The sequence below is a fragment of the Pristiophorus japonicus genome, chromosome 1 (assembly GCF_044704955.1).
Source record: "Pristiophorus japonicus isolate sPriJap1 chromosome 1, sPriJap1.hap1, whole genome shotgun sequence".
NCBI classification, from domain to species: Eukaryota; Metazoa; Chordata; class Chondrichthyes; family Pristiophoridae; genus Pristiophorus; species Pristiophorus japonicus.
Window position 1 is genome coordinate 307271177 of NC_091977.1, and position 27876 is coordinate 307299052.

The 27876-nt window shown below is 43.9% G+C and overlaps 1 protein-coding gene across 3 annotated transcripts in view; it reads left to right on the top strand.

The window, feature by feature from the left end:
• The window catches only part of LOC139271763 (protein MTSS 1-like), a 239148-nt gene that overhangs the window by 176548 nt on the left and 34724 nt on the right, over positions 1 to 27876 (top strand). For all 3 annotated transcript variants that reach the window (XM_070888535.1, XM_070888536.1, XM_070888537.1), the window contains exon 7: positions 23273 to 23430. In XM_070888535.1, the coding sequence (XP_070744636.1) occupies positions 23273 to 23430 (158 nt within the window). The remainder of the gene's footprint in view (positions 1 to 23272; positions 23431 to 27876) is intronic.

A 27876-nucleotide genomic window follows, 5' to 3' on the forward strand; every position in this document is an offset into this window, starting at 1 on the left:
AAAAGAAGTAAAAGATAGTTGAATTAAATTGCCCTAATCTCACAACTAATTTAAACAACTATTTGTTTGCAGTGATTATACTGGGCCAAAATTGAGCCCATAATTATCTAAATAAAGTCTACTTCAATAAAATATTCTCTGTGTTCCTCCGTCACTTATGTTCTTCTTTCACAATTCACAAGAGACCCAACATATTTACATAATTTTTTCATCTTCGGCCTGGGAAGGCAGCGGGCCAGCCTGTGCGGTAGGCCACTTGGCCTGGGATAGGGGCGGGACGTACCAGCAGCCGGTATGTTGATGATGATGATCGGGTCCCACGCTGCTGCATGCACACTGAGGGGCTGGGGACGAGGAGCTACTGCGCATGCGCGCACACTCCAACGCGCATATGCAGATGTCCCGGCATTGTTTTCAGTGTGGGATGCCCCCGACCCGACTGGCCACTCTGCACGAAGACCCGGGAGAGGCCGGACAGTGGCCAAAGTGGGGAGCGATTTTTTTTTTCTCTCTTTTTCGGAGCGCTTTTCAACGCAGAAAAGCGGCGCATCTCCGGTGAATGCGCCGAAAAAAGGGGTGGGCCAATTTTGAGCCCTTTCTGTGCCTCCATAGGATCTCTCACCAGTCATCAGTGAACAAAAGAGCATCAGACCTCATTCGAAGTTTAAATTATTAATTTAATATGAGTAAATGAACCAGTGATAAAATAAATATATATTTTTTACAATAGAAATCTTTCTTTCTTCCTCCTCCAATTGAAAATAACAAGCTTGCATTCAAGCTAGTTTTTTTTTTAGAATACTTTTATATGTACGCGTGTTTCTTATCTTTTGTAACTGCAGGAGCTAGCTAGTCTACTTCAATTTTCTGTAACAATTCAAATTAGTTCTACCCCTTTCTACTAAACTCCACATTCAGCTCTGTTCTCTTTAAATATCCTTGAAATCAGTTACTGGGACCTCCTGCATTAATAAATGTCAACCACATTTGAAAATAAGTTGCTGTCATACATATAATTAAACTAATCACATTTTAGAATTGGTTTGAAAGTAATTTGGCTCGTTTTTTCAGCTTTACAGATTATTGAACTGAACTTAATATATTTATATTCACTCAATCTTGTCAATTGTGGCTCAGGAGTAGCACTCTCGCCTCCGAGTTAGAAGGTTGCGGGTTCAAGTCCCATTCCACAGAATTGAGTACATAATCTCGGCCAACATTCCAGTGCAGTACTGAAGGAGTGCTGCACTTTTGGAGATGCTGTCTTTCAGATGAGACAATAACCAAGGCCCCATCTGCCCACCCAGATGGATATAAAAGATCCCATGGCACTATTGTGATGAAGAACAGGAGAGTGTTCCCAGTGTCCCGGCCAATATTTATCCCTCAACCAATATCACTAAAACAGATTATCTGGTCATTATCACATTGCTGTTTGTGGGACCTTGCTGTGTGCAAATTGGCTGCTGCGTTTCCTACATTACAACAGTGACTACACTTCAAAAGTACTTAATTGGCTGTAAAGTGCTTTGGGACATCCCAAGGCTGTGAAATGCAAGTCTTCATTTTCATTTCTTGAGCTAAGATTCTGTCTGTTGCTAGTTTTCTTTAAAACTCCTTGGGGCCGAAATTGGCTACCATCCCAGTTGGGAGCAGTAACCTGCCTGAGGCCGGACATTCTGTGTCCAGTGCAGAGGTCCTTCCCCGGAAGTGAAATTAGGGTTATCGCCCCTTACAGAAAGTGGAGCGCAATGTCACTCACTCCACTTCCTCTCTGGTGCTACGCTGGAGCGTCGCGGAGCACTATGCAGCCTCTCCGTGTAGCGCTGACTCGTTTCAATGCCTCTCCCCTTCCGTTAAAGGGTAGGGATGCTGCTAGCTCTGCAGGCCCTTTGATGGTCTCCACTGGACCACTAGGAATGTGGGGTGCCGTCGCCGCAGCCCGACACCGAAACGGAATACCGGGCTGCAAGATCGCGGTTCAGACCCTGAAAAAGCATCTGACAACGGCTCGACCAGTAAGTAGGTTTAAAAAAAAAGATGCTGCAAGGCGCAGCACACCTCCCCTTTAACTTTCGCCCCGTGATCGGTGTGTGGCCTGGTTCATGACCTGCGAGGCTGGCACTGACATCCCCTGCGGCAGCCTCATGGAGTGCTGCCCAATTTCCACCATAGGGCGGAAACGGGCCACCATGGGGCAAAAAGGGGTTGCCGTGCACGGCGATGCCGTAATCGCCAGAAGCATGGCGCCCCAGGGTGCTACCAGCGGGGTGTGGTGCTACTGCATTCGTGTTTCCGCTTACTCCCGCGCAGTTTTGCGGGAGCTATTAGCGCCGCCCCCCCAACCCCCAGGCGAAAACACTTTTGTGCTCCGTTAGCACCCCTCCCTCCCCCCTGTAGGTGCTCACGGGAGGCACACCACGGGAATTTTGTACCCCTTGTGTATTGTGACCAGATTTGAAGACTTAGCCTTTAAATGAAAACTAGACAAGCAAGTGGTGACATTCAGTTATGGGGTTTTCCAATGCTAATACGTAATTGTCCACAAGTCATTCTCAGTGCTGACTACTCTGGCCTGTCAGTTTATGATGCCATTTGATGAAGAAAACCATCTTCTTGTAAGTGGGACTTGTTGCCTTTCTTGCAAGTCTCTGCCCTGCTAGAAGATGACTACTTAGCTGAACAGTGTAAGATGGAATCCTTGCACCCAGCTTATTTTCTAATGCTACAAGGGAGCTTGAAAGCTATGTTCTGTGTCAGGAGGTTTTAATGGAATTCTTGTCCTGAAACCATGAAATGCATTCCTACACAGCAGTGTGTAATTTTCATTAAATGAAAACTCGTATACAAAACAACTCCAATCCCCCGATATTGATAGATGCTAGCTGATTGGTAGAGGACCTCAGCCCTTCCCACAGGTGCCTTTCAGTAGTGAATTTGCTGTTGTCTAGGTGCACAATGATTTGTAGCCATACCTAGATGGCTGGCGAATTTGAACTTTCAACTTGATCTCAACCAAGAAAGTGGTCCAGTGAGTAATCAATACCTTCGAATGGTAGGGCTTTTGGTCATTTATGAGCAGTTACAGCCAAACCCCATGCAATGCCTTGTGTCTCTTTTGTCAACTTGTCTCAGTAGATCTATTCACACTTTGAGTCAGAAGGTTGTGGGTTCAAATCACGCTCCAGGCCTTGAGCACATATTGTAGGCTGACGCGCTTTTGCAATACCGAGGGAGTGCTACATTGTTGGAGATCCCATTCTTCTGATCAGATCTTAAACTGAGATCCCGTTTGCCTGTTCAGGTGTACCAAAAGATCCCACAACATTATTCTTTATTTTTTTTAAAGCAGGGAGTTTTCTCTTCAACCACCGCCAAAAAACAGATTGATTCATCATTTACCTCATGCAGTTTGTGGGATCTTGCGCAACATGGCTGTAGCATTTGCCTATATTATAGAATCATATATCACAGAAAGAGACCATTTGGTCAATCATGCCTGTGCCGGCTTTCTGATAGAGCTACTAATTAGTCCTACTCTTTCCCCATAGCCCTGCAAACTTTTCCTTTTTAAGTAGGTCCAATTTGCTTTTGAAAGTTACTATTGAATCTGTTTCCATCGCCTTTTCAGGCAATGCATTCCAGATCATCATAACTTGCTGAGTAAAAAAATATTCTTTATCTCCTCCTTACCCACCCTCGGCTTTTTTGCCAAATACCTTAAATCTGAGCTTTGGTTGAGGAGAATGCATTTCTAAAATCCCAGCACCTTTTCTGTTTAATTTGGCCACAATTATTTCTTAATTCACACCATGTCACTTTCCCCCGCCCCCCCCCCCTCTTTAATTCCCCCTTAACCTTCTCTGCTCTAAGGAGAACAATCCCAGCTTCTTTACTCTCTCCAGATAACTGAAAGATCTCATCCCTGGTACCATTCTAGTAAATCTCCACTCGAACATCCTCCTGTTTTTTCTCATCTGAATCTATCAGTATAACCCACTATTCCCTTCTCCCTCATATGCTTGTCTAGCCTCCCCTTAAATGCATCTATACTGTTCGCTTCAATCACTTCCTGTGGTAGCAAGTTTCACATTGTCACCACTCTCTGGGTAAAGAAGTTTCTTCTGAATTCCTTATTAGATTTCTTGGTGACTATCTTGTATAGATGGCCTCTAGTTGGGCTCTTCCCCACAAGTGGAAACAAAACATTCTCTCTGTATCCACTCTTATCAAAATCTTTCTATTGGGTCACTCCTCAGCCTTTTTTCAAGAGAAAAGAGACCCAGCCTGTTCATCCTTTCCTGATATGTATACCCTTGCATTTCTGGTATCATCCTTATAAACCTTCTCTGCACCCTCTCCAGTGCCTCTATATCCTTTTGATAATATGACGACCAGAACTATACACCAGTGTGGTCTACTCACAGTTCGATACAGGTTTAGCATAACTTCTCAACTTTTCAATTCTATACCTTTAGAAATAAACCCTAATTCTTGGTTTGCTTTTTTTATGGCCTTGCTAACCTGTGTCGCAACTTTTACTGATTTGTGTATTTGTACTCCGAGATCCCTTTGTTCCTGAACTACCTCACCTCGACTCGCACCCTCCAAGTAATGTGACCTCCCTATTCTTACCAAAATGTAATATCACATTTATCTGTGTTGAACTTTATTTCCCAATTATTTGCCTATTCTGCAAGTTTATTAATGTCATCCTGTAATTTATTGCAGTCTTCCTCAGTATTAACTCGCCCCCAATTTCGTGTCATCATCAAATTTAGAAATTGTGTTTTTGATTCCAAAGTCTAAATCGTTAATATAAATTGTGAACAACAGTGGTCCAAGCATTGATCCTTGTGGAACACCACAAGTAGCCTTGTGGCTACTTTTTGGCCTTACTCTTTGCAAATTAAATGTAAATCTTTATTTTCTGGGCAGAGTTTTGTACATGATTCCTAGTGTACATCTGTTTGAAAGCACTTCAATTGAATTTTCTTAGCTAATGATTCCCTGCCGACTCTCCTTGCCATAACTGATTTGTGTGAACAATGCGATAACGCTGGAATTCTAGTCTTGTGCTTCAGACAACAACTTCTTTCAAAGAGTTCTCCTTCAGCCACTTCCTCAATTTACAATCATGATGGATGCTTCCCTATTGGGCTGGGAGCATGGGAGGTGAATCTTTGAACAGTGCAAGTGGCATGTCAACCCGTTGGAGTTTCTGGCAGTGGTTCTAACATTGAAGCATTTTCTGCTGTTTATCCAAGGCAAGGCACTTTGCCATTGGATAGATAATACTATTACATCAACAATTGAGGAACAGGAGCTCATTCCCATACATTCCTTTGGGATGCAATATCATTGACGCTTTGGTGATGGCTAAAGGAATCTCTCTTTTGACCCTCCACTTAGTTGGAGTAGTGTAGAACAGATGTTCTGACACCTTGCTATGCATCCACAAAAATAGAAGACTCTCAGGTAGTTAAAGACATTTTGCATGGTCTGAAATCAGTCTGTTTGCATTGCCATTCATGCTTGTTCTATTCAGCCGTGATTCTTGGTGAGCTTAGTAATTACTAGTGCTGGCATTTGTTATTCTGCAGGAAGGACTTGCTGTCCTAGTGGGAGGGTCATATTATGCATCCAAAGCCAGAATATTTTCAAAATCATCATCATAGGCAGTCCCTCGAATCGAGGATGACTTGCTCCCAAGCCAAAAAGTTCACAGGTATTTCAACGAAGGACCTAATATTCTCAGTCCCGAACTACACCTGTGTGTGGATTTTTTTAACGTGTGGTGGCCGTTGCACACCAGCCACCACACGGGTTTGACCGAGCTAGGTCTTGGTTCAGTGACGAGGATTAACCAAGACGACTGGAGACCAGCTCTGCTGCATGGACCATATCGCAGTGTGGGCTGGCCCGTGCATGGGCCAGAATATTTTCAGCTGGCAGTATGGTTATTGTACAATGTTGACTTCGAAACCAAGCTTTTCCCCCATTGGTGGTTAACAAGTGGTGTTCCCCAGAGATCTGTACCGAGGTCTCAGCTTTTCATGTTATATATCAAACACTTGGATGAAGGAATAGTGTGTATGTATCCAACTTCCTCGCCTTTGTATTACAATCTCTTGAGATAAAGGCCAACTTTCCTTTAGCCTTTTTGATTACTTTTTGTACTTGTGTACTAGCTTGTGTACTTGCACACCCTTGGCTACTCCACAGTTTCTAGTCTCTTGTCATTAAGAAAATATTTTGATTTGTCTTTCTTGAATCCAAAGTGGATGACCTCATGCTTCCCCACATTGAACTCCACCTGCCACAGTTTTGCTCACTGACTTAATATGTCTATGTCCTTTTATAACTTTCTGCTCCCATCTAATTTAGTGTCATCTGCAAACTTGAATATTGAACTCTCTCTTCCTTCATCCAAGTCATTGATATATATGATGAGAAGCTGAAGCTCCAGAACAGAACACCATGGCCAGAATTTGCTGGAGCGGGGCATCTCACAGCATTGGATTTTTTTCCCTCGCCCTTCAACAGGCTCAATGGGGTCAAGTTTTGGCCTGAGATGCTCCTATTTTTTTGGAGCAACTAGTTCAGACTGGAGTACCTTAGAAATTGCAAATCTCGGCCTTTAGTTCGTTCCATTTCTAGTGAGTTAGAACAGTTTCATTTTAGAACAGATTTTTTTTCAAAAGGGGGCGTGTCCGGCCACTTACGCCTGTTTTGCAACTTTAGGCAACGAAAACTTACTCCAAACTAACTGAGAATGGAGTAAGTGTAGATTTTTGTACACTCAAAAAAACCTTGCCTATACTTAGAAAATCAGGCGTAGGTTACAAATGAGGGGTGGGGAGGGGTTAACAGACACTAAACACTTCACTTTTACAAATAAAGAGCCATCATCAATAATAAATGATAAATAAACCAATAAATCAATCCAAATAAATAAAAAAATAAAAAATGTAAACAAAATTAAAAATCACTCAATAAATAAAAAAATTATTTCCACTCGCCTACTGCTGCACCAGGGAGAAGAGGGAAAGAGAAGATGGGGGGGGTGGAGGGGGAGGGAATGAGATGATGGTATGGGAGGGGTAGAGAAGATGATGCTGGGCTGCTGCCGACGCCGCCGACTCTTTGGGCGGGGCCCGCCCTAGCAAGATACAGGGCGGGCAGGCCTCGCCGAGGACTTTGAGCGGGGCCTGCACGCAGCCGATGCCGGGCTGCCGACGACTTTTCAGGCGGGGCCCGCCCCAGCAAAATGCAGGGCGGGCGGGCTCCACCGACGACGAGGAAAGCCGGGCCCCGCTGAGGACTTCGGGCAGGGCCCGCACACAGCCGATACCAGGCTGCTGACGTCGACTTATCGGGTGGGGTCCCCCCCAGCGAGAGGCCGGGCGGGCGGGCGGGCCCCGCTGCCGAGGTAAGATGCGTAGGCCACTCGGCCGGGGATAGGAGCGATGTCCCTTCGGCCTGGGATAGGGTCGTCGCCCCGGAGACAGGACGCCGGCAGCTACTGCGCACGCGCACAGCCTCCACTGCGCACGCGCGCAGCTGCCGCCACTGTTTTCAGCGCAGGTCTGTAGCTCCACCCCCGGCAGCTCCTGCTGCGCCGCGCCGAGGTGTAATTGGGCCTTCAGCTATTGGAGAATCGCGAGGTAAGTATTCGGCGTACTTTTTGTTCTATAAATTAGGCAGGCCTCTCCGATGTGCGCCATTCTAGCGGGCGGCCGAAACTTCACCCCAATGTTTTTATGCCACAAATTGCTGGAAGTGCGAGTTGATAATGGCGTGGCGAGGGCAACAGGGCATCTGGGACCTTTACTGACTGGACCAAAGGTCAATCTCCTAATCCAATGTAGTTTAAAGATAGAGGAAGAAATGACGGAGAAGGGAATAGGGTGAATTAGGGTCAAATTAGATACAGAAAGAAATAGAGAGGGAAAGAAAGATTGGATTATGATGGGGAGCAAAAAGAGACAAAGGAAAAGTAAGAAAAAAAAAGTTTTAAAAAAAACATGTACAGGAACAATTTAATTACCTGGAGGAGTGAGACTCCAAAGTTTCAATTGTTCCCTATCTGGGTCTCGGAGTTCGAATGGCATTGCAGGAACATAACTCTCATCATTAAAAAGGTCCTATGTCGTTAAATACCAACCCTAACTTGCTGCAGTGAGTTTAATTCCTATTTATGGCACAAATCCAGCAATTTCTTCAATCATGGGGCGATTGATGGCGCGATCCTGTTTTTACGAAGCAAACAGCGGAGCGCCGCAGATCATCCAGCAATTCATGGTGATTTACAACTCTCCGGATCTCTTCGCCATAAATTGCTGGTGTCTTTTACGCACAAATAACGACGTATGCATTAACTTATTTTCCCACCAAATTCTGCGCCTATATGTCACATTTCGCCAATCAGAGTACATTCTGTTTATCCTTACTTTCTATCTGCTACCTCCTGATGAATTTTCAAACTGTTACCTCCAATTCCAGACATGCTCTTTTTGGCTAATAATCATTTGTGCAAACTATGTCAAATGCCTTCAGGAAGCCCATATAGACAACAGCCATAGACACTCCCCTGTCCATCTTGTTGAGGGCCACCTCAAAATAAAAATTCAGACATAACCTACTTCATAAATCCATACTGACTTTATTTGATCAGCTCATACTTGTTCAAATGCTCAGTCATTCTGTCCCTGATGATAGATTCCTTATCTACTTATTTACAACTGACGTTAAACTGACTGGTCTGCAGTTTGCTGGTTCCCCCTCCCTCTTAAATAAGAAGTACGAAACCATTTTGGATTTTTTTAAATTATAGCATTATGTGGTGCCATATACTGGATTTAGGAATTGGTTCCCTTTATTGGTTACAAACAATTTAATAATGTATTTTGATTGATACATGCGATGCGTTTAGCAAAATTGCCCTAATTGATGATCGATTGAAGCTTGACATAATCTCGGGGGGGGGGGGGGGGGAATGGAAAAAATGATTTGAAGGTTCTCTTCTTGAATTTGACTTGATCTCCCATACCATTGAAAGTTACACAAGAGCAGCCTAGAGATGGCAGTTCACGTCATCTCTGTTGAACACGTTCTCATAGCAAAGACCTGAAGCACATTCCTTGGGGATTATACGCAGAAATTTGTTCTGGTTGTTTTAATGCATTGTATAACTGCTCTTCCCTGCCCCCAATTTTTCCCACCTCTCTGGTTTTCCCCAGACACTAGGGGGTTGCTTACTTACCAGCTATTCTCCCTGGAAGGAAATTCCTTCATATCAAAAGCACTCCTTGTGAGGATTTGTGAATATGAGCTTATGTTTCACCACTCCAGCATACCAGTAATAGTTTTGTGAAGAAGTCTTGTTATCAGTTGTACCTTCATGACTGATGGAAGTCACAACTAAATTTAATCCCATGATGAATGCACAGAAGGCAGTTTTATTTGTTTGGAATATTTACTTATGTCATTGTAAATTCTTCATCTTATAACAAAAAAAACATGCAATCTTTTAGTACTTTAAAAGCAACTACAGATTGTTTGGATGAGTTGCTTTCTTAAGCGAGAGTGTGGGCCACTTTCAAATTTCTACTATGAACTAAACTAAACTTTATGAACTAAGCTAAACTTTAGCTTATTTGAGGCAGGGCCAACATTAGTGACATTTAGATTGCTTGAGGTAGTTAGTCAAAGGGCAGGCCTTTTTTATTCGCCTGTTGATTGTGCTAAATTTCCCTATTAAGGCTTCTAGAGTGCCTCAAAATCTTTCGATAATGTGCTGTTCCTTCTTGCTTTCATTGAAGAAATTCTCAGCCTTCCTCACTGAACTTGGCCTGCTGTCACTATAAGTAATGGACTGCTTTCAGATAACCTACTGCCAAGCTGAGATTTCTGAATCTCTCTTGGTGCAAGGGAAAAAAGGAGCAGCACTATTTTATGGAGACGAGAAGCAGGGCCAAGGCATGAATTGCTAAAATGTTTGTTCCTTATTTCAGTTAAATCTGAAGGTCCAAATGTTCCATTTTTTGTTGCTTGCCACCAAGTTTACTGCAGGCAAGAAATAGCTTTGCAGCAGGGCATTCTATTTGAGTCTCGGAGTTAATTGGTGGGGGTTGGGGGGGGGGGTTTAAAATAGACAAAGTTAGAATCATGCAGTAGAGAAGGAGGCCATTCAGCCCATCATGCCTCTGCTGGCTCTTTGAAAGAGCTATCCAGTTAGTCCTACTTTTCTCTTTCCCCATTGCCCTGCAGATTTTTCCTTTCAAAGTATACAATTCCCTTTTAAAAGTTCATACTTCCACCACCCTTTCAAGCAGTGAATTCCAGATCATCATAACTCTCTGGTTAATTTGTTTTACCCCTCCTCTCCCCTCTGCTTCTTCTGCCAGTGAAAACAGTTTCTCCTTATTTTTCTTATCAACACCCTTCATAATTTTGAACATTTCTATTAAACATCCCCCTAACTTTCTCTGCTCCAAGGAGAAAAAACACAGCTTCTCTAGTCTCTCCATGTAACTGAAGTCCCTCATCCCTGGTATCAATCGAGTAAATCTCCTCTGGACCCCCATCAAGACCTTGACATCCTTCCTAAAGTATGGTGTCCAGGATTGGACACAATACTCCAGCTGAGGCTTAACCAGTGATTTATAAAGCTTTAGCATAACTTCCATGTTTGGCATATTGTCCACTTTTTATTTCGATATACAATTTTTTTTTTAAACCCTCAGTTGATGTGTAAGAATTGTAAAGTATAGCTGAAACAAAAGATAGTTGACATCAGCCATTACGTTTAATTTCTACATTTCTGTATTTCCGAATGTATTTGGAGGATTTTTTTTTTAAATTAGCTATTGCAGCTTTCTACTAAGGAGGGGTAAAACAAATTAACCAGAGAGTTATGATGATCTGGAATTCACTGCCTGAAAGGGTGGTCGAAGTATGAACTTTCAAAAGGGAATTGAATATATACTTTGAAAGGAAAAATCTGCAGGGCTATGGGGAAAGAGAAAAGTAGGACTAATTGGATAGCTCGTTCAAGTATATTTGTACTGATATGAATTTAATATTGCCATTTTGTTTTTAACTTGTTAACGTTTCCACAAGTTTTTTTGTAAATTTGAAAAAGGATAAATTGATAAATGGCATCTGTGGTTCAGAAAATGTTAATTTGTAGTGAGTATGTGGTCATATGAAATATCTTTTCATTTGCAAGCAAATGATGGACTCTGTATTTGTTCACATTAATCTGTCTCTATTGCATTCTTGTGCATATACATCACCAAAACCTGAACAAGCTAGCTAAAATGGTGGTGTGGATAAATGGCTATGAAGTGAATCTTTAATTTTGCTTTAAATTTAGCCCTTTACATAGTACATCTACAACATGGCACACTAGTGTTGAAATAAATTTCCATCAATTTTGTAATTTTCTGCTTTGTTGATTTTAAAATGAGTTAAAATAATAGGATAAGCAGGTTACAAAATTTCACGATAAATTAGGCTTATTGTAATTTGTGTATTGTAATATTAATTCATTTTTGACTTTATCTTGTATGTATTTTTCCTACATTCACTCCCACCTTTTTAAATTAATGTGTCACCCAACTGTTGGCATCAATTGCTGTTCAGATACTTATGGAGAAGTGACTGGGCCAAAATGCCATGCGTGGGTATGTCAGTAGCACAGTGCAATCATAAGATTGATTGACAATATGATTGAGCTAATAACTGTAAACTATCAGATTGTAAACTAATATACCATGAGTGACTAATTTCCAACCTTGTAAGACTATGGGCCCAAGTTTCTGCCCCTGTAAAAACGGCACACCTCCATGAGGTGCGTCAACTTTCTAGAGTAAAAAGGGCGCCGAAAACTTACCTTCTAATTCTCCGCGCTCCTCAGGACGTCTTTGGCCTCGGCGTAGCGCAGCACAAGGGGTGGGGGGGCGGAGCAAGGTCCCGGCGCTGAAAACAGTGCCGGGACCTCTGCACATGTGCGCTAGAGTCTGCGCGCATGTGCAGTAGCTCCTCGCAGCCCGAATCTCTGCAGGCTGTGTGGGAGGGACCGAAGCACACCACCCCTAGCCCTGGTCGAATGGGCTCCCCGGGCATTGAAGATGTGCTTAAATAGTTATCGGGACTCGGGCTTCCTAGAAACACCCACATCGATTATCGCTGGGATGATCCGATTAACTGGGAACCCAGAAAGCAACGTCTGCCTGAGATGTCTGGGAGGGAAATCGCTGGTTTCATTGACAGACCGACTGACAAATCACCCGATGGGAAGTAAGTTGGAGGGAGAGCCCACTCACTTGCTGTGGTCGGGAGTTACACAAGCCCATGTTCGGAGTCGGTCTGTGCTCCGTTCAGAAGATGGGCGCTCCAGCCACGGATGTTTTAACAATGACCAAAGATCAACAACAGGGCAGAAAACTCGCACACAACTCCTGTTGACAGACGCAGCTTGCCCCATTTAACGAGACGATGCTCTGGCTGTGAGAAAATACTCCAGGTAAGTGGTTGGTACGGACTCGTGACTGAAAAGCTCAGATGTGGGACCGACCTGATATTGGCGACTCTGAGCTGGACTCGGGATCCACGTCTTTGAACATTCTCTGACAACCACAGATTTCGGCAAAGTAAGGAGATGACACTTCAAGACCGACCTGCGCTTCTGTGGGGAGCGTGCCTAGACTGGGGGAGAAACGCCCTGCTTTTATTCCGGACTGGTTGGAATTCTAAAAGTGAAATCTTGCAATCTGGAAGCACCAAATTAATAAACACCTAAATTAATAAGCATCTAGGTATAAAATACGCCAATTCCGATGCGTGCTCCAGTCAGAAAGGTAGGACTTCTAATTTTTATTACTTGATTTAATGTTCATTTATTGTTATTTAAAAATTATGATGGTTTCTTTGCATCTTTATGGTTAAAAGTGAAGTGTTTAATGCTTTGTAAAATCCCCTAACTTCCCTCTAACTTCCCTCCCCCCCCCCCCCCATCTCTCGCTACCTGTATCTAATTTATAAAGTGTAAGCAAGGTTTTTCTGAGCAGACAAAAATCGACACTTACTCCGTTCTAAGTTAGTTTGGAGTAACTGTAACTTTTCGCTGCCTAAACTTGCAAAACAGGCGTAAGTGGCTGGTACAGCCCCCTTTTGAAAAAAAAACTGTACTAAAACAAAACTATTTTAACAAATTAGAACTGGAGCAAACTAAATACCGAGAATTGCGATTTCTAAAATATTCCATACTAAACTAGTTGCTCCAAAAAAATAGGAGTAACTCGAGCTGAAACTTGGGCCCACAGTATAACCAAGCACATAAATGTAAGTTGGGTCAGCAATATTATTTTGTAGTTCTGTTGAAATAAAGTACAGGTTTGCATATACATGTATGAATTGGCACAGAACAGATATTGTGCATAACACCATGAAGATTAGTTTGACTTAATTTTTTTTCCTTTTTGTATCAAATTTTGCTGTGCCATATCTTCCTGCTAGCTGATGTTTTTGGTAAGTTGAGCTCTACCCTGCTGGCTGGTGATTTTTGTGGGATACATGTGTATAAACGATGTTCACCAGTAACTGCCAGTCTGTTTCTTCCCTTTGCCTCTCTCCTTTTCTCATCTCCTCCCACCAAGAAAAAGCCTTGTTTTAATGCTGGCACCTTTGTTTTGAAATGAATAAAGAAGTAGCACACTGTGCAATATGTGTTCTATTGTACCATATTTAGAAATAAATTTGATGCAGTGAAGGAAGCACTTTAAGCTACAATGTGATTGAAAACTGTTGACTAGAAAATAGTTGCATTGTAGCAATACTTAATTGAAATTTAATCTTATGAGTGTTGGGTACTTTTGGCATTAAATAGCGATAGAAGTTTTACAATTGATATGCCAAAATGCCATGAATACAAAATGTAAAGGATTATGATGGTGGAAGATTTGACTTGTCTTATGAATTTTGAGCTGGATTTTCGGTTAAGGGTTTTTAAAGGAGGTAATGTCAGGCGATGGATAAATTTAGCGCCGGGAAATAGTTTGCGTCGGCCGCCACAAAGTTCAGCAGCTGGGCCCTGACTGTGGAGCAGGGTGCTAAAGGAAGGGTTCCACATTTATCTTGGGGCGCTAGGCCGGGTGAGCAACTGAATAAGAGGCGGATTCGTAGCGTCCCAAGAGAGGCCTCCCTGGAAATAGAAATCGGCACAAAAAACATTCCCAATATATTACTCACCCCAAGTAAAGATACATCGCAAAACGAAAACAAGAAAAACAATCATACTTACCTCATGCAGTCATTCCTTCCCTCACCGCTGCTGGGACACCTCTGACCGCCAGCTTTCTCTGATGGGTTGTCTATGGGGCGCTACAGTGCAAAACAAATTTTGACATCAGGACAACATCAGGAGCTCACCAGCAGGATGCTCCTGGGCAGTACTGCTCAGCGCCTCCGCAAAACCGGCACTAAATTTCCAAGCGGGGTGCTGGAAGCTGCCTTTGGAGACCCATTACTGCCCCTCCGGGGCACTGACAGGCACAATCAAAACGAAAATCCAGCCCTTTGTGTTGACTGAAGTTGAACATGTCAATTGTTCAAGGAGGAATTTAGTAAAACTCAAAGACATTGTATTTTGTTTGAGTAAGATGCTTTTCTTAAGAGTTTAAAAACATATATTCATATTCACAAGCACATAACAGTTGTGATATCTCTAAATGTGATTTTAATGACTGCTGTTGTTCAGACGTCTGCCACTAACTTCTGAACCGTGGATTGAATTTATTTGTCAAAATAAGTTGTATTCTTTCTATTACGAATCCTTGGAGTCACTTTGGGCTAGACTTTCCACTTCACATCGCCCATATATCGGCCAAAACGGCCTTTCATCGCCCATTTAGACAAAAAAGTGGAAATTCAGGCTGGATCATCAACGAAAAATTATCCCCCTGACTTTCGGCTCATATCGCCAAGGTGATTGCCCACACATCGCCCAGCCTAACTTTCGGCACATCGCCGGGCTGATCGCTCGTCGATAACATTGCTAGGAAATAGTTGTTTTTCCCGGGCTTTACTCACAGAACTCGGCGCTACAGATGCCATTTTGAATATTGGAGGAAAGGAGGGAGGCTGCAAAAACAAGATGTGTGAGTTATAAGTGTATTTGACAGATATGTCCAGTCAAATTGAAACTTTTATTTTTGTAGAAAGGTCAGTTTAGTAGCAGAAAAGGCATTTATATGAACAGTGAAAGAATGGGGGCTGCATCTTCTCTGCCATTACTTGTAAGTGCAGAACTGCTGGCATCTGAGCTTGAGTTCAGTGAAGAGGTCAGTCGTAGAGTAATGTGTGGACGTATGAGGAGACCTTACAGCCGAAGAACTTACAAGTAAAAGTAATCTTACCTGAACTTGTCTGATAAACGCGTGCCTTCGGAGGTTGCGTTTCCGAAAGGAGGCCATCGATGAGATTTGTCAGCTCATCAAGGGGGATCTGCAGCCTGCCAGCACCATCAGGACTGCACTGTCCATTGAGGTAAAGGTTACTGCGGCACTATCCTTCTACGCATCGGGCTCCTTTCAGGCTTCTGGCGACATCTGCCGTATCTCTTGGCACGCCACACACTGCTCCATTCGACAGGTGATTCAAGCCCTTTACGCTCGCAGGATGAATTTCATAAACTTCCCTATGACCAGGTAGGCACAACCCGGGAGGGCTTTGGGGTTCTCGAGAATAGCAAACTTCCCCAAGGTGCAGGGGACATCGCCCTGAAATCACCTTTACAGAATGCGGAGATGTTTCGTAACCGAAAGGGATTTCACTCGCTAAATGTGCAGCTCGTTGTTGACCACAATCAGATTATCATGGCAGTTAATGCTAATTTTCCAGGCAGCATACATGATGCACATATCCTGGTGAGAGTGCTGTCTCTGACCTGTTTGCCAATCAGCCGCAAGGTCACAGTTGGATGCTGGGGGATAAAGGATATGGCCTTGCAGCTGACTCATGACCCTCCTGCGTAACCCCATTACTGAGGCCGAGAAGATTTACAATGAAAGCCACATTGCTACACGCAACATCATCAAAGACAATTGGAGTCCTAAAACAGCGCTTCAGATGCCTGGACCACTCAGGAGGCAGCCTATTAGTACCAACCTGACCAGGTCGCTGAGTTTATTGTGGTGTGTTGCATGTTACACAACCTGGCTATAAGGAGAGGACATTTGTCAGATGGGGCTGCCGGTCCACCTCAAGAAGGATTGGAGACGGAAGAGGCAGCTGACGAGCAGGAGGAGGCCGATGAGCACCTCGGGGAGGACATTCAACCTGGCGATGAACCCATGCCCCCACGCCCACCCGCAAGAGTGGAAAAACCCCGTGGGAGTTACATGGCTGCAAAAGCGTTACATGAGCAGCTCATAAATGAACGCTTTGCATGAACTTTCATTGTGGACAGTCAGAGTTACAGTTATGTTTATCGCAAAGCAACAGTTGCGTTTGCGTTAGTGTTGAGCTACGTTACCTCATTACCCGGTCTGATCGGCCATTGTTTACATTACTATGTTACCACATTATTATAAGAAAATGCACAGCAATTGTAAATTGTAAAATGTAATAAATTTTTACTCAAACAAAATTTAAATTTCAACTGCAGCAGGTGCAACCCCAACAACCCACCAACCCTCCCACCCAACCTCTCCAAACAACACCCCTACAGTAAACGATTAACAGAGTGAACTATAAAGAATATTCATGTATCACCTGTGGCCACGTTTCCCTCCCCGTACTCTAGCCCCACCTGCCCAATTTGGTCCCCGGGTGGCATCGAGACGTCGCGGGCGTGCAACTGCCAACGGCAAGACTTCCTGCCGTGGTGGGGGAGCTGCTGATCCGATCTCCTGTAGCGGGGGAAGGCGAAGCATGGGGATTGCCTTTCGAGTCAGAAGGAATTGCTTCCTCCTGACCCGCTTGTGTGCTGGCATTTGTGGTCTGCGGCATCACATCACGTTCAAATACAGCGCCATGTCCTGCCAACAATGCATGCCACAAGGCAGTTGTGGCAACTGTCTGCTGAATCAGCTGCTCGAGCGCCTGTAGTAGCACCCGGGAGAAGGTCTCCGTGAAGTGGAAGACGGTCTCCGTGAAGTCCAGAAATGCTTGGAGATGGTCGCGACTTATCACGACAGACTCCTTGCACATTTGAGCCAAGCCATCCATGCGATCAACCAGGGTAGGCGTGTGCTCTCCTCACTGACTCAACCTCCGTGGGGTCTGTGAGGGCACTAATGCTGGCCTTGGCGTCGACATTGCACGCCGCTTGGTCCCGCTGCTGCTTCCGTCGAAGATGCCGACGTAATGGTCACAGGTCCCACAGGTGATTCCACCACATGATGATGGATGCTAGGGGCATCTTCCTCCTCCTCCTCTGTGGTATGTTCCTCCTCCTCCCCACCCATGGTGAGGACCATCTATAACGGAACCACTGGCGATCTGCACATTTGTGCTGTGGGCTCTGCAAAACACAATTGAGTTTATTATAGCAGAGGGGTACACTTTGCAGAGGAGCATCACTGCTACAATATATGAGACCAGGAGACGTTACATAACAATGCATCATATGTTAGTACATCTATGCGGAATTGAGTAACAGAGTTGTGGAGGCAGGATTAGTCTGAGATAGACAGATTGATTAAGAGGACCGTACATTCGTATAGTGTCATGAAACGACGTTACATTACTTTAACACTGCGTGACACATTACTCACATGACACATCAGAGGGCTCGGCGGACCCACGGGAGGTGGCCGCTGGACTGTGGGTCCCCACCAGAGCCGCAGCCGCTCCTCAATGTTACTCAGCGGTTGTAACGCAGCTGTGCCCCCTCCCGTGCGCCTCTGCTGGGCTCGGTTGTTCGATATCTTCCTCGGCAAAATTGGCACAGCGTATACCATGCACTTTATGGTATGTGTACTATCTAGAAAGACATTTTAACAGTTATAACACATCGGGGATACGAGGTGATGATTGACGCAAACAAAACTCTCTCTAATACAATCTCCATTGAGGTTTGCAATGTCAGGAGCTAATGTACAAAAGTGTCCCGCTGTGTACAAATATATTTCAATGCATGCGATTTAATAAAATTATAATAATATACAAAATGTAAAATCTGTATTTACTCTTGTTGACGCAACCAGGCTGTTCCAACGCTTGCGGCATTGGCCGGACCCCCTCGCCTTATGAGACGCCGCCCAAAATCTCAGCCCATATCTTCCTGTATGTCCGGTGTAGAGGTTTCCCACTGCCACCCCGGGTTAACTCGCCTCACCTTGTATACACCTCCTGATCGAGGACCTCGTTTGCCTCATCTGAGAAGGGCTTGGCCCTTTTGCGAGCCTCCTCCACATCCGATGATGCTGCTGACATTTTGATAACTTTTGAAATATTTTGAACTCACATTTTCGACGACTATCTTTTTAAAAATGTTTTTATCGCCTTTTGGTCTCTTAATCCTCTTAGTCCTCTTAATCTTAATCCTCTCAATCCTCTCAATCTTAATCCTCTCTTAATGTTAATCCAAGCTCTCTCCTCCTTCTTGCTCTCTCTCTCCCACCACACTTGACCTTCTGCGCATGTGTGGATGACTCCTGACCTCGCGAAACGCGCAAAATGCTGTCAACTGGAAAAAGTTTTTAAGATCGCATGCGCAGAAGGCCATTGCTAGGGAAGCTTTTGCCTTCCACATCACTGGCCATTCGTTGGGCGAGCATCACATCGCTGACATTTTGCATCTCCCATTTGACATCGCTGGCCTATCACTGAGTGGAAAATCGCCATCCAAAAAATGGGCACTGGGACATCGAACATCGCTGGAACATAGCTCATTTTTTGGGCAATAGACAGCAAAGTGGAAAGTCTAGCCCTTTGAGTCTACACACCCAGCAGGGAGCCTTGTCCACCAGAAGCACATGTCTGAAATTCAGGTACACACTGCTCATGATTTTGCAACCATTAATGTGCGCACCTGAATTTCCAGTGTGTCCTTTTGCCAAGCAAGGCTTCAAAAGAGTGGTACCGTTATGCACCCAACTCCTCCACATTCTCCCCCACCCTAAAAACCAGTGTAACACTTGGAAAACATTTCCACACACCAACAGTTAGCTCAAAAGTGGCACTGGGAAAGATTTGGGTGCCAACTGCCTGTAATTGGCAAATCTTCCCTCCCTCTAGCCATCCTTTCTCAAAGGGAGTCAAGGACTCCTATGCCTATCTAAAGGAACTTTTGCTTTCTGAAATTAGTACATTCTTGCTACAGAGAGGGAGGTATGAGCCTGTAAGCTTTTGAAGAGTCAGCAGTCTGATTTCAGGGAGGAAAATATAGGTAGTACAGGCTGTGTTTGGAAGGGATATGAGACCTAACTAAATATGTATATAAGTGCAAGTAGCATGCTTAATAAATCCCTGGAATGCCTACTCCTATTTTACAGCAGCAGAATTTTAAAATGTTTTAATTTAAATAAAAGTTATCAAATGAAATTAACTAATAAGAGAAGTTGAAGTCAAGAAACATTAGAGGTCTAATACTCAGAAGGTTGAAATAAGGACAGAACAGATTTAAAAACTGTATCGCCCTTGATTTACGTGCTCATGTTCTAGAGTGGAGCTTGACCTCAACAACCATAGTAACAACAACTTTAATTTAGTGCCTTTAACATAGAAAAACAGCTCAAGGCACTTCACAGAGCATACTCAAAGAAAAATTGATGCCAAGGCAATTAAAGAGGTATTAGGAGGGGTGACTCTCAAGAAAGTCCAGAGTGCAAGGCCTAGAATCCCAAAGGTATGGCCACCAATTGGTGGTGTCAGGTCAAAGGAGCAGGAGTTGCACAAGAGCCCAGATTTTGGAGGAACACTGAGGCGAGCGTGCCATTGCTAAGCCAAGGCTGACTCCTCAATGTTAGAATATATATCTAGAAAAGTACTTTGTAGGTCTACGGAAGTAATGCTAAGCCTTTACACTGCACTGGTTGGACCACACGTAGAATATTGTGTTCACTTTTAATCGCATGACATAAAAAGGGGCAAAAAAAAACAAGATTGATTCCAAGTATAAAGGAGATGTGTTATGAGGAAAGATTGAGAAGTTTAAGCTTTATAGTCTAGAAAGGTCAAATGCAGACTCCATCAAAGTATCCCCAATTTTAAATCGTAGCTAGGTAAACTCCGATTACTTCAAGGGATACCAAGAAAGTAGGACCGGAAGACAAAAATGGGAAAAGTAAATTTAAAATAAATATCTGACTTTGCTGGGTACAGTTGTATAGGTGCCAACAAGCGTCTTGCATACTGTACATTGCCCATTATTCATGTGTATGGCCTGACCTTGAGTCTCAGCAGGCTATTTGGCTACGTGGAACATTGCAGCCAACTCTGACTGATCTTTCCTTCATCTGACACCTGCACACTTCTAACGGAGGCTGTTGAATAGAGATGAATTCTGAGAACCTTGACTAAATTTCACCTTCTGAATACACCAGCACTGAGGCCAGTTGTAGTGTGTCTATTGGCGGTGAGACCGAGATTGGCTAATTCCACACAGACTGGGGTTTGAAACTGTTTTCTTTTTATGTTTTCCTATTTTGAATTTTGATGTAATTTTCACAAAATACAAAATATTTGGGATATGCCATCACAAATCCCAAGGACTTCAGACTTGCACAGAAGGGAAATGACATTGATTTTACATATATTTCAAGGGACATAATTAAAAATTTTCTGATGTGAACAATGAATTCTACATATTCTAACAGATGTTACGATGCTGCCGACCAAAGTTTTGGCCTAGGTTATACTTACCATTCATTATATGAGCATCTTGTGTTGCATTAGTTGTGTTATGGAAAATTGGTAAGTAAAATAGTCCAGTGACATAGGAAAGATAATTCTACAATACCAAATGTTCAAACCCATGGATATTTGCATAATTTTATGATGTATGTAAATGACATAATATTATCTGATAACTTTGTCTTTCAAGACAATGAGAAGTGCATGTTCTATTGCCACTTTTACAAATAATCTCCTATTTTGAAAATGTGCAGTTTGAGGACCAGAAATGTTAAATGTCTTAATGTTTAAAACAAAGGTCTGCCAAGCATTATTACTACTAGAACTGGAGGAGTCAGCAACTTTGCTGTGATAATCCGAGGAAGAGAGGACTTTTTTTTGCAGAGGGGGGGCTGTGGGAGAAAGAGTTACTTTGGAAAATATTCTCATAAGCATCATAATCCTTTCCAAATCTTTTGACTTCTGCCCTACAAATTTCCTTTTCCAACGGACAGCATGCAACACTACCAATCTTATTTCTTTCAGCTCGGCCAATTCAGAAGTAAATGTAGTTTTCACTGTATATTTGTAATTCAGCCAAATAATTTTGCTGTTATGATCAGGTTTAGTGGGGTTGCTCTGAACCCACCTCCACTTGGATTGGTTCTACGAGGCAAAGGGAGCTGAAACAACCCTGTACCTGCAGTTGATGTGTTTCCTTGTTTTTCCCCACACCCACCCCACTCCCCCACAAAGTCAACGTCTGTGTGGTAGCCTTGTTCGTGGTTATTGTTCCTACTGCACTATCTCAATGTTTTGTGAGTGAATTGTGCACTGAAGTAGTACTGGTGATTGAATTTTAGAGGAACCATAATTTATAACATTAATTAAGCATGTTAATGATGTTTTGTCCTAGTATTTCACTGTGTGTTTATTTAAAACATATTTGATGTGCTTTTGGTGTTTTGTGATGCACTATGGTTTGGGAACGGAGCACAGATTGCATTTTTAATCTAGTTCTTGATCAGTTTAAATGTCCTTTCATTTCTCACTAAGAAATCAGAAATTGGCTCATTCACATTATGAAAATGGTGTTAATATAGCTGAATGTGTTGGACCTTTTCCTGAAAAGGTCTCGAGGTCCATTTGCTGAGCATTTAAGAATGTTTGAATACAAATGAGTGTTTCGCCTTCCTGAAATGCTCCAGGTAGGTAGCACAGAAGAACATTTATTTCTGCCAAAATTGGCTCTTCCAGGCCACTGGAAAACATTACCTCAATAGTGTTCATAATTTTATATATTGTAAAAGGTAATTGGGTTCAGGGAGGGGCAAGAAAAGTTTAATTTGATCTGATGTAAAAAAAAAAAGTGGTTGCAAAGTACGTGAAAGCATTAAATCGATTGTGTCTGGCTGTAGAGGAAACCAAAATTTCTGATGAAACATTTACAGTGTGCAAGATTTGAGAATCAACTCTCTAGCAGTGATGTTTCCATCAACATGTTTATTTCACTTTTGAATAAAAAGCTTTGTTCCGTTTATTTGGAGGGGTGGTAAATCCTGCTCCTTTTTGTATGGTATAAGAGAGTGCATTTTATTTTAACCTTTTGATCATGGAATAGCTTCAAGTGAAGAGAATTTCTGTTCCAATTTTGTTGGGGGTACATTTTCAAGAAAAAAAGGAAACCCCAAATGATGCCAATTTACTCAACTTTCTAGTGAACACTGCGTGATTTACTCGGTCTGTGGTACTGTACTAAAATGTTGTGTGCGGTCTACATAACAAAAATAATTGTTCACAGGATGCAAATTCAAAGCTGAAATGCAAAGGACTGAGTGCTTAATTGCAAACATACTTTTCGGCTTAGCTTATTTCAAAATCTTAGAACTAAGTCCAAATGCTCAGCAGAGCAAACAGGAGTCTTACAAAGCACAGAACTGTAGGGGGATAGTAGATTATAAATTGAATTGCATAGATGCACATGATGTGTATTGAATTGTAAACTATTTCTCGAGGTTGCTTCTATTCCTTTACAAAATTGCCCATTTACTCAAGTGAGTTGCTACGCCATATGGATCAGGAAGGACCCAGATTTGATCCCTGCTCTGTGCTGATTTAGTTAAAAGCAAAATACTGCCGATGTTGGAAATATGAAATAAAAACATTAAATGCTGGAAACACTCAGCAGGTCAGTCAGCATCTGTGGAGAGAGAACAGATCAGTTGATGTTTCAGGTGTGGATTCTTCATTATAATTGATGGCTGGATTCCTGAAACAATAACTTCTCTGTCTCTCCACAGATGCTACCTGACCAGTTGAGTGTTTAGAGGGTGTTTTGATTCTACCAGTATGTTGGGAGGGCAAAGAGAAAAAAATGAAGACCATTAAATATTTTTGTTTGAAGTTGATTATTTCTGTATCTTTTTAGGAAAAGGAGACATTCAACCTCAGTTGGACAGTGCTTTGCAAGATGTAAATGATAAATACCTTTTGCTTGAAGAAACAGAAAAGCAAGCTGTCCGTCGAGCCCTCATTGAAGAACGCAGTCGCTTCTGTGCTTTTGTTTCCATGCTGCGACCTGTGGTTGTAAGTTTGTTTCTTCCACTGAATCGGAAATGATATTGCATAATTGCACTCATAAAGGCTATTAACATTACTAAAAAGGAACTAGATAGTCTTTTGCATGGAGGGGCGGGGGTGGGGGGGATAAAATAAATGAAGGCTGACTCAAAAAGGAAAGGACTTACATTTATATACCAGCATTCATGACCCTTTACAGCCAAGGAAGTACTTTTGGGGGCTGAAATTACCACTTTGCACAGGATCAGTTAGCGCTGCCGGCCAGCGCTAATGAGTTAGTGTGCGGCTGCAGCAGCCACATCGACATGCATGGAATTGCCCCCGGAGCTCCAGCGGCCAAAAGTGGTTTGCGCCGCGATTAGTGCACTGGCGTAGCGCACGCACAGCGATGACATCACAGCCGTGCGCGCGACCCCTTTGCGCCCCTCGGGGTAAAATTGCCCCGCAGGACGCGAGGTCGGCATGGGGCGATGCCATCGACAGCTTCTCTGTGCAAGAGGATGTGGTGGCTATGGCGCCCAGGCCGTCCTTAAAGGGGAGGTTGTAGTATGGCGGCTGCCATTTTTTTTCAGTCGGGCTGACAACATGCAGACTGGCACCCTCTCTTGGGTGCCAGGCCACTGGCCTGGTTGACACTCCCTGGTGGCCCAGTGGGCACCACTGAACAGGCTGCAGAGTTCGCAGCGGCCCTCCCCTTTAAATGAATGTCGAGCGCCGTGTGAACGTTCCGTGGTGCAAGATACCTTTTTTCCCCTCAGAGGCTAATTGTGTACCAGGGCCGGTGCTTCTTGCGGCGGTACAAATAACATCCAATTCGCATTATGCGCTCCAAACCCAACCCGGGGCAATTTTGGGCCCTTCAAGTTTTAGTCACTGTTGTAACGTAGGGAAACGCGAGTCAATTTGCATACAGCAAGATCTCACAAATAGCAATGAGATACATGACCAGATGATCGGTTTGTGATGTTGTATGGAGGATAAATATTGGCCAGGACTCTGGGAGAACTCATCATCATAGTCCCTTGGAGTTGAGGAAGACTTGCTTCCACTCTTAAGATGAGTTCTTAGGTGGCTGTACAGTCCAATTCGAGAACCACAGTCTCTGTCACAGGTGGAGCAGATAGTCGTTGAGGGAAGGGGTGGGTTGGGACTGGTTTGCCGCGCGCTCTTTCCGCTGCCTGCACATGATTTCTGTATGCTCTCGGCGATGAGACTCGAGGTGCATAGCGCCCTCCCGGATGTGCTTCCACCACTTAAGGCAGTCTTTGGCCAAGATCTCCCAGATGTCAGTGGGGATGTTGCACTTTATCAGGGAGGCTTTGCGGATGTCCTTGTCACGTTTCCGCTGCCCGCCTTTGACTCGTGTGCCGTGAAGGAGTTCCGAGTAGAGCACTTGCATTGGGAGTCTCGTGTCTGGCATGCGAACTATGTGGCCTGCCCAGCGGAGCTTATCAAGTGTGGTCAATACTTCAATGCTGGGCATGTTGGCCTGGACGAGGATGCTAATGTTACTGCGTCTGTCCTCCCAGGGGATTTGTAGGATCTTGCGGAGACATCGTTGGTGGTATTTCTCCATTGACTTGAGGTGTCCACTGTATGTGGTCCATGTTTCTGAGCCATACAGGAGGGCGGGTATTACTACAACCCTGTAGACCATGAGCTTGGTGGCAGTTTTAAGGGCCTGGTTTTCAAACACTCTTTTCCTCAGGCAGCCAAAGGCTGCACTGGAGGTGTTGAATCTCGTCATCAATGTCTGCTCTTGTTGATAAGAGGCTCCCGAGGTATGGGAAATGGTCCACGTTGTCCAGGGCCGAGCCGTGGATCTTGATGAATGGGGGACAGTGCTGTGCGGTAAGGAGAGGCTGGTGGAGGACCTTTGTCTTACGGATGTTTAGCGTAAGGCCCATGCTTTCGTACGCCTCAGCAAATACGTCGACTATGTCCTGGAGTTCAGCCTCTATGTGCGCAGATGCAGGCGTCGTCCGCATATTGTAGCTTGATGACAGAGGTTGGGGTGGTCTTCGACCTGGCCTGGAGACGGCGGAGGTTGAACAGGTTCCCACTGGTTCTGTAGTTTAGTTCCATTCCAGCGGGGAGCTTGTCGACTGTGAGGTGGAGCATGGCAGAGAGCAAGATTGAGAAGGTGGTTGGGGCGATGACGCAGCCCTGTTTGACCCAGGTCCGGACGTGGATTGGGTCTGTAATGGATCCGTTGGTAAGGATCACGGCCTGCATGTCGTCGTGGAGCAGGCGGAGGTTGGTGACGAACTTTTGGGGGCATCTGAAATCGAGGAGGAAGCTCCATAGACCCTCGCGGTTGACAGTGTCAAAGGCCTTTGAGAGGAACCAACTGGGGAGCTGGCCATCCTCGACTGGGTGATGTGTAATGAGAAAGGATTAATTAGCAATCTTGTTGTGCGAGACCCCTTGGGGAAGAGTGACCATTACATGGTAGAATTCTTTATTAAGATGGAGAGTGATACAGTTAATTCAGAAACTAGGGTCCTGAACTTAAGGAAAGGTAACTTCGATGGTTTGAGGCGTGAATTGGCTAGGATAGACTGGCGAAAGATACTTAAAGGGTTGACGGTGGATAGGCAATGGCAAACATTTAAAGATCACATGGATGAACTTCAGAAATTGTACATCCCTGTCTGGAGTAAAAATAAAACTGTGAAGGTGGCTAACAAGGGAAATTAAGGATAGTGTTAAATCCAAGGAAGTGGCATATAAATTGGCCAGAAAAAGCAGCAAACCTGAGGACTGGGAGAAATTTAGAATTCAGCAGAGGAGGAAAAAGGGTTTAATTAAGAGGGGGAAAATAGAGTACGAGAAGAAGCTTGCCGGGAACATAAAAACTGACTGCAAAAGCTTCTATAGATATATGAAGAGAAAAAGATTAGTGAAGACAAACGTAGGTTCCTTGCAGTCGGATTCAGGTGAATTTATAATGGGGAACAAAGAAATGGCAGACCAGTTGAACAAATACTTTGGTTCTGTCTTCACGAAGAAAGACACAAATAACCTTCCGGAAGTACTAGGGGACCGAGTGTCTAGTGAGAAGGAGGAACTGAAGGATATCCTTATTAGGCGGGAAATTGTGTTGGGGAAATTGATGGGATTGAAGGCCGATAAATCTCTGGGGCCTGATAGTCTGCATCCCAGAGTACTTAAGGAAGTGGCCCTCAAAATAGTGGATGCATTGGTGGTCATTTTCCAACAGTCTATCGACTCTGGATCAGTTCCAATGCACTGGAGGGTAGCTAATGTAATCCCACTTTTTAAAAAGGGAGGGAGAGCGAAAGCGGGTAATTATAAGACCGGTTAACCTGACATCAGTAGTGGGGAAAATGTTGGAATCAATTATTAAGGAATGAAATAGCAGCGCATTTGGAAAGTAGTGACAGGATCGGTCCAAGTCAGCATGGATTTATGAAGGAGCAATCATGCTTGACAAATCTTCTGGAATTTTTTGAGAATGTTTTTAGTAGAGTGGACAAGGGAGAACCAGTGGATGTGTATTTGGACTTTCAAAATGCTTTTGACAAGGTCCCACACAAGAGATTGGTGTGCAAAATCAAAGCGCATGGTATTGGGGGTAATATACTGAAGTGGATAGAGAACTGGTTGGCAGACAGGATACAGAGAGTCGGGATAAACAGGTCCTTTTCAGAATGGCAGGCAGTGACTAGTGGAGTGCCACAGGGCTCAGTGCTGGGATACCAGCTCTTTACAATATACATCAATGATTTAGATGAAGGAATTGAGTGTAATATCTCCAGGTTTGCAGATGACACTAAACTGGGTGGCGGTGTGAGCTGTGAGGAGGACGCTAAGAGGCTGCAGGGTGACTTGGACAGGTTAGGTGAGTGGGCAAATGCATGGCAGGTGCAGTATAATGTGGATAAATGTGAGGTTATCCACTTTGGGGGCAAAAACACAAAGACAGAATATTATCTGAATGGCGGCAGATTAGGAAAAGGGGAGGTGCAACGAGACCTCGGTGCCATGGTTCATCAGTCATTGAAAGTTGGCATATAGGTACAGCAGGCGGTGAAGAAGGCAAATGGTATGTAGGTCTGCATAGCTAGGGGATTTGAGTATAGGAGCAGGGAGGTCTTACTGCAGTTGTACAGGGCCTTGGTGAGGCCTCACCTGGAATATTGTGTTCAGTTTTTGTCTCCTAACCTGAGGAAGGACGTTCTTGCTATTGAGGGAGTGCAGCGAAGGTTCACCAGACTGATTCCCGGGATGGCTGGACTGACATATGAGGAGAGACTGGATCAACTGGGCCTTTATACATTGGAGTTCAGAAGGATGAGAGGGGATCTCATAGAAACATACAAGATTCTGACGGGACGGGACAGGTTAGATGCAGGTAGAATGTTCCAGATGTTGGGGAAGTCCAGAACCAGGGGACACAGTCTTTGGATAAGGGGTAGGCCATTTAGG